The sequence below is a fragment of the Saprolegnia diclina genome, assembly GCF_000281045.1.
Source record: "Saprolegnia diclina VS20 unplaced genomic scaffold supercont1.58, whole genome shotgun sequence".
Taxonomy (NCBI): Eukaryota; Oomycota; class Saprolegniomycetes; order Saprolegniales; family Saprolegniaceae; genus Saprolegnia; species Saprolegnia diclina.
Window position 1 is genome coordinate 339,760 of NW_008246125.1, and position 7,181 is coordinate 346,940.

Consider the following 7,181-nt stretch of genomic DNA (forward strand, 5'->3'; position numbering starts at 1 on the left):
TTCGTGATGACACAAGTGGCGCAAGGCTTGCTGCAGCCGACATTTGCGGCCGTGGGCGTGCCGTCGTGGGTGCACGAGATCGCACTGCAGTGTCTCCAGACGGACCCGGTACTGCGACCCACCGCAGCGCAGCTGAGTAGTAAGATTCGGAAACGCGCGGCCTAATGAAGTTACAGATGCGACTTGGTAAGTAAAAAATGAGATGTTGAAATGGATTTTGAACTTAAGTATGGCGGGGCTCTTTGCTTTACTCGACACTTGTTGCATACATGAATGTTTTTCTGAGACTGTTCCTACTGTAGCGTGCTTTGCTGGCGCTTGGGTGCGGGCGGTAGCTCGGCGTCGATGGAGCTGCTTGTGGCTTCCGTCGTGTCGTGGGCCAGAAGGTGCTGGAGGACACGTTTTAGTGTAGTATGCGTGAAATGTGAGATATGGTGTGGGAAACGTGGCAATATACAGGGGTATAAATAATGAAAGGCTCTGAGCTGAATGTACTGCATCACTTGGTTCATGCACATACCTTTTTACAAAGGTTATTCTTTTATAAAGGTAAACCATGTCTCATAAGCAACGTCAACCAGCCAATCCGATCACAGGATTTGACTTCAACCACCGAGCAATGGCATGCTCATGCAGCTCCCTGCCAAGTCACTGGACGCTGACGTGTAGACGCGCAAGAACCTCGTCCATGTTGTAATCGCTAGCGTGCGCAGGGTAGTCCACCTCCTATCTGAATGCGTCGACGCCAGCAGCGCGATGATGCGAGATACCGCTATCGGACAATGAATTCAAAACCATGATGACGAGCACACACATTGTCTTTTCGATCGCCGTTCGAGCCAGCGATGCGGGATTTGCGTCGGCCAATAAGTTCCATGCACTGCACCTTCTCGAATACACATTATCATAGATTTATCAGTAGCCAGCGAGCGCGATGGCAAGCTCGCTGCGGTTGCTATCGTCGACGAGGACATTTTGGGCGTTGCACGCAAGCCCTTCAAAGCCGTCAAAGCACCGACATTGGCCTGATTGGTAGTAGCACACGCCTCGCCCCGAGCACTCGTTGTAGCAGAGGTTGCCCACGGCCCCAACCGCCCCTCCAGGTGCCGCGACACCGCCGCAGTTGGTTTCGTCCTCTGCCGTCATAGGATCATCGCCACTCGGGCAGTGACCTAGTCAAGGCCATTTCAATTGATAAATGGCTCGTACGTTGCCGTACGCATCGAACAGTCGGCTCCAAACCACTCGGCCACGCGTGTTTGACCAGCGCCAAGCCCGACGGGCCACGACGAGTCGCAGACGCAGCCGTAGATGCGCGTCGCATCCCACAGCTACGCGAGCCGCTGGACTTGATGGACATCATGGGATTCGTACCGAGTACGTTGTGGCACTCGCGACTGGCACGGCTGTCGTCAGCATCGCCATTTCTTGCAAACTCAAGCAGGTGCCATGCCCCGAGCAGTCGTTGGGACACGACACTAGTACTCGAATCATTCGCTACACATTTTGTATTTTGTACGTACTGCGGTCGCAGGCGCTGCCCGTGTAGCCGGGAAAGCAGTTGCACGCGCCGCTGGTGCGGTTACACGCGCCTTGGTTGCTGCATTCGACGAGCGTTGTGTGAGCAACGGTTGGCGCCGTCGGGACGTCGTTCCAAGCGAGCCCCGACGGACACGTTCCTACGCGATACCTGTCAACACCACCGAAACGGTGCACGATGAGAAAGTACGTCGCGAGCAGTCGGGGGCCGCGCCGATCGAGATATCTGTCGGGGCCCCCCACCCCGCGTTGCAAATGCACTTGGAGCTCATGAGCGTGCAGTCGCCATGTCCGCTACATTCCTTGAGGAAGTAGCAGCCGACACCGCCGATGTTGTCTGCATCTTCAATGACGTTGCCATTGCTGTCTTGGGTCGCGATTTGGTACGTGCCCACCGTGTTGAGCGGGGGCGTCGTGACGCCCGAGAGCGTAAATTGGATGCCGCGCATCGGGGCGATGGTTGTCGCACTCGTGATCGTCAGCGTCAAGCCCGTAATGGACGCCGCGCTCGCCGCGCTGAGGCCAATCCACCCCGAAAGCGTCCAGCCAGGATTCGGAATCGCGTACCCATCCGGAAAGGTTACGAGGACCATGCCACCACTTGGGATCCGCAGCAGCGTATTGAAAAGAATCGTGGCCGACGTCGCCGTCGACGGCGTCGTTGCGAGCGTCCGGACGCGGCCAAAATACAAGTGCGACTTGATGATCGATGTACCAGGCACCGACGCAGTCTCATAGACGTTCTGCGCCGCATCGAGTGTCGAGACCGTGTACGGCTCCCACGTCACCAAGCAAGCCTCCATGTAGTACATGTTGCAGGACGAACCCGGGTTGGTGATGCCATTAAGCGTAAAGCCGTACGTTCCTGGCGCCAACGCAAAGGCGCCAATCGTGACGGTTGCCTAGTTTACGATATAGCTGAAAAGACATGGAGAGGCTATATCGAACCGACGACGACGTCGAAGTGAGCGCGGTTGTCGTGGCCGCAAATCCTGTCTGGAACGTCAGCTGTGTGGGTGCGACCGCAAAGCGTGACGGAAACACTACGCGGAAGCTGGCGCCGATCGGAAGCGTCAGGAACGTTGTGATCGAAAGCGTGCAAAGGGATGTGACACTCGCGGTCGTGTTGGCCAGCGTCACCGTGGCAACGAGCGGGGCGCCGACTGCTATGACGGCGCCACCGCCGCCGCTGCCAGACTCGAGCACCACCGACACTGCGTTCAAGCTGGTAATCGTAAAGGCGGCGAGCGTCGAGGCACCTACGTCATGTATAAGTGAGAAATAGCATGCGCGGGGTACCAGGGTTGGTGATGCCATCGACGGTAAAGGTGACGACGCCAGCCGCAACAACCGACGTCGCGACGGTCACGATGAGCGTCGTGCCAGCTTTTGAGACGGCGCTCGCACCGTCGATGCCAACGCCGTCCGAGAGCGCGGTCGGCGCAAGGACAAAGCCGGTTGGAAATGCTACTTGGAGCTTTCCGCCGATCGGGATCGCCATTGACGTTGTGAGTGCCACGTCAGCCAGTGTGACAGTGCCGGCGCTGGTGCTGTGCAGATCCACGCTAATGCCGGTTATCGCGCCCGCGCAGACGTGGACGAGCGCGGCCAGCGCTAGAAGGGCGTACATGCTGGTGCCGTTTCAAGATCGCAAAACACAAAATGATGATGCAAACAAAATCTTACACGTGCGTTTTGAACTAAGACTGTGGACTTAAGGGCGCGGCTGCGTCTTGGGCAGCGCGTCGTTGAGCGACTGCGTGCCCCAAGCGTTGCCGGCGGGCCGAGCGGCAGGCTGACCCCACGCGCCCGTGGCTGCCGGCTGCGGCGCCGCCTGCGCGGCGGGCTGACCCCACGCACCAGTCGCCGCCGGGACGTCGTTGGACGCTTGGTTGCTGGCCGGACGCGCACCCCATGCGGGCGCACCAGAGGGGGCCGACGGCTTCCACGTGCCGTTCTGCGGCGCGGGCGTCAGCGGGACCTTGGCACGCGTCGCCTTGCCGCGGATGATGGCCTGGATCTTGGACGCGGCCTGCTCCTCCGTCAACGGGCAGGCTTCCGGGAACGACGAGCCAATCTTAGCGCTACACACTCGATAAGATTCCTGCAGCTTTCAGACAGGCGAGAAGACGACGTACTGCTCGCCACGACCGATCGAGAAGCACTTGACAATGACCTTATACGGGCCGAGGTCGACTTCGTTGAGCTCCGTGCCGTTGAGGAAGCACATTGTGTAGAGCGCCATCTCAAACTCGGGGCTCACGCCAATCAAACTACACAAGATTGTGAGATGCGCTTGTCGAGCTGCATGGAATACCTCGTCGAGACAGGCTTGACCTCCTTTTCCCAGGCGAACTGGAGCGTGATGAGCTGCTCGTACTCGTGCGGCTCCATGACCGAGCGACCGCGCTGCTTGGGCTTGATGTACCCGAGGTAGTCGAGGCGGCCGGCCTTCTCTTCAAGGTACATTTGGATCCAGTTGTGGAAACCCGTGACTTGATGGTCTTTGACCTCGCCGATGAAGACGTGCTCAAAACCCGACGAGTCATTGGCGACTTCACGGCGGTAGAGCCCGAACCACATCTCGTGGAGCTTGCGCTTGAACGCGTCCATGTTGCCGCTAAACTTGCGGTTGCCCTGGAGCCACCTACGTCATCACATGTCAGTGCCTGATGATGATACACGCGCTGTATCGTCGTACGCAAGCGCATATTTCATGACGCGTGTCTCGCAGATCGCGTTGATGAAGAGCTCGTTCTCGCGCAGCTCTTGGCGGGTCACGGTCTCGGCAACGCCCGTCTACGCACAGCATTCCATGAGCCCATGCACGTAGCAGTTTGGTCGTACGTCGCGCTCGTAGTTGTCGAGGAGGTCAATAAAGAGCTTGAACGTCTTCTTCTGGAGCGCCTTGGGGTCCACAAACTTGAAGAGGTTGTCGGGCGCCATGTCGCCTTGCTGGTACGGCGACTTGCCCTGCTGGAGGTTGATCTCATAGTCGTCGCTGGGCACAAGACGGTTGTCGTCGAGGGTCCAGAGCTTGGTGCAGGCCTCCGAGAGGCTCTTGAGTTCCGAAGCTACAGGAAGACTAGCGTGAGCGTCCATCGCCTCCAACTGCGCCTACGGGTCGGGTTCATCGTGCTGCGGACGTCGAGGACAAAGCAAGTATGAGGCTTGCAACCACGTGCACTCTGCCGCTTCCAAGATCAGCCAATGGCATCGCGTCGAACGCCAGGCGCCACGTTGCAGTACATTCCTTTTGCAATGTACGATCGCATAATGTAATCCAGCTGTACATTCAGTGTACGGCGAGATGGACGTACATCACCGTACACGCCATCTTATAGCTGCGTGGAGATTCAGTGATAAGAGACGCGATGTGCAGCCGAACGACGTGTGGCGTGTGCCAGAAGCCGACCTGGTACATCTCGCCTGCTCTCCCGGCCACGTACCACGTTGCTCCTTAGGTCGGGCTGCGGCATGCATATTGAGAGCGCCCTCCGCGGTACCCGAGTCCAGACGGTTGGGTTGTTGTTTCATAAGGTTTTTGTAGGTGTCGACGAAGCCGACCGCTGCGCCGAGTACAAGACGGGCAAGCACAAGTCGAGCATGTTCCCGGCCATGTGCATCATCTCGGTGGTTGCGACTTTGCTGTATGTGTCGATGGCCTAGTAGTGCTAACGTAATCGGCCTCTTTCCCGCGCCGAGACAACCCGACGCGATCGAACCATAATTGATCGCATGCATTGACAGAAAGATTTCATTTGTTCCATGCACCGAGTGTTGTGGCTGGCCGCACACTTCAATGATCGCGCCAGGAGCAGATTTCTCGGCCGCGGGCAAGCGGGCACAGCAAGCACTGCGGCTTGGGCTCGCACGCACGCGAATTGCCACCTGCTGTCGTAAACACGTGCTGTGGCTATCACCTTTTCCCTTGCGTTCCGCATTCGAGCTCATAACCCCACGCCCCGACCCACGTCCCATGCAGTGCTTGGGGTCAAGGGAAGCGCATCCAAAGGAGACGATGCTCTGATTCTCGTCAGCGGGCTCGAGCCCACATGGACGTGGTGTTACACACGACACGAGCAGTTTTGGAGGACGCGCTTGGCATCGGGTCTTTCGCACCGTTCCGGATAATGCGAAGTAAAAGGTAAACATTCGGGCGAAGTGCCGTTTGATTGGGCCCTTAACGTTTACTGGCGGATGCTCTATTGAGACTTTATATCCTGTGAAATCAAATACGGACCTTGGCTATAGGGTGGCAAAGGGGACTGCACGACATTCTATTGCGTCGGGGCGCTCCAGGCCGCGCGGTACGCGCGGATGGCGCTGCACCGGCCACCCATGCCGGCGCCGCCGGCATCGCTTCTTCCGGCTTGGAGGCTACAAATCGCCATCTCCCTAGCATAGTCCGCTGGTGCGCGCTTGCATAGCCAACATGTGTCGCTCTGGTCAGCACAGACCACCCCACGTGCCGCTGCTGGCGGCGCGCTACCTGGTCGCCGCCACCAAGCTACCACCATCGCCTGAATGGGCGCCTACGATGCTTGCTAGTATAACATCAAGATGCGCCAGCGCGCTGATTCCGCGCCAAAGCTGCACTGCGCTGCGAGCCCTTAGCAACACAGGCACCGCCGACAAGCTGTCGAGATGCGCCTCATGCCTCCGTTGACTCCGGTATGTCGCCTTTAGACAGCGCCTTCTCGAGCGCACTCGTGTCAGTCTTATTTGTCCTTCACGAATGTAGCAATCTCATTAACTTACATACATGCAATACTACCCAGCGGCTTCAATCGCGTCTCGTTGTCGCTTTGTCGCTCGACCTCGGCGCGCCTTCGCTGACCACGCGTTTGCTACCGGCAGCGTTTCCAGCGCAGGGCACCCGCGACGCGGGTCAACGACTCAGCTACCCAGCTATCTGCCGTGGGCAAAGATGGTCAATCTTGAAGAGCCCGGTAGCCGCGATGGACCCTTGCGCAGGTGGGCAATGCGCTACCAGAGCAACACTGATGTGAGCAAGCAAGCGCGGGCAGCGCGATGGGTGTCGCTCTACGTACCTTGTGCGATCGGCTCGCCGCCTCGGTGGTCGGCGCTGTCACGCGCGGCTTGGCGTCTTCTTGGGTGTTGCCGTGAGCGAGGGTAGAGCGGGAGGCGACGAGCGCACGGGGCTGAGCAGGAACAGCTGTGTTGAGGGGCGCAGGCTGTAGCGCTTGGTAGCAGAGGCGCGCGTCTCAGCCTCATGCGTCGCTGAGGCGACTCCCACGGCCGGTCGTGAAGCACGTCACGCCACGTGCGGCCGCCGTGGACCGCATGATGATTGCGGGATGGCCGTTCACGGCCATGGAAAACCGCTCCATTTTGTCCAATGATGTTGCATGGATGATTGACTTGAATCTTGTATGGCCGTTGATCTGGCCCCTGGGAAATCCATCATTTTGTCCAATCAGTGCTGGCCATACAGCGCAGTACTGGCGTTTCATGCCCCGTTCTGATTGGCTGGCGTTTTACTGACCTCGCTAGTATGACGTAATCAACCAAGCGAGATTACGTAATCCAGGAAATGCCCAAGGCTGCTCAACGCTGCTCCGCGCGCAAAAAAAGATGATAAAATAGGATCCATGATTTTCTCCCTCTCTTTTTCTATG

General features: G+C 58.2%; 3 protein-coding genes across 3 annotated transcripts; 1 reads left to right on the plus strand and 2 right to left on the minus strand.

Annotated features, from left to right (window-relative positions):
* Positions 1 to 915: 915 nt before the first annotated feature.
* SDRG_13349 (hypothetical protein) lies at positions 916 to 3,169 on the minus strand (the record flags this gene model as incomplete). Its single annotated transcript, XM_008619431.1, has 7 exons — positions 916 to 1,172; positions 1,220 to 1,331; positions 1,375 to 1,478; positions 1,524 to 1,679; positions 1,730 to 2,441; positions 2,488 to 2,798; positions 2,839 to 3,169. 7 exons carry the CDS (start codon positions 3,167 to 3,169, stop codon positions 916 to 918), a joined length of 1,983 nt encoding a protein of 660 aa, XP_008617653.1.
* Positions 3,170 to 3,253: 84 nt separating this feature from the next.
* SDRG_13350 (hypothetical protein) lies at positions 3,254 to 4,641 on the minus strand (the record flags this gene model as incomplete). Its single annotated transcript, XM_008619432.1, has 5 exons — positions 3,254 to 3,623; positions 3,678 to 3,812; positions 3,857 to 4,186; positions 4,241 to 4,338; positions 4,387 to 4,641. 5 exons carry the CDS (start codon positions 4,639 to 4,641, stop codon positions 3,254 to 3,256), a joined length of 1,188 nt encoding a protein of 395 aa, XP_008617654.1.
* Positions 4,642 to 4,913: 272 nt separating this feature from the next.
* Positions 4,914 to 5,310, plus strand: SDRG_13351 (hypothetical protein; the record flags this gene model as incomplete). Its single annotated transcript, XM_008619433.1, has 3 exons — positions 4,914 to 4,957; positions 5,004 to 5,041; positions 5,090 to 5,310. 3 exons carry the CDS (start codon positions 4,914 to 4,916, stop codon positions 5,206 to 5,208), a joined length of 201 nt encoding a protein of 66 aa, XP_008617655.1. The 3' UTR covers positions 5,209 to 5,310.
* Between the last annotated feature and the right edge of the window lie 1,871 nt (positions 5,311 to 7,181).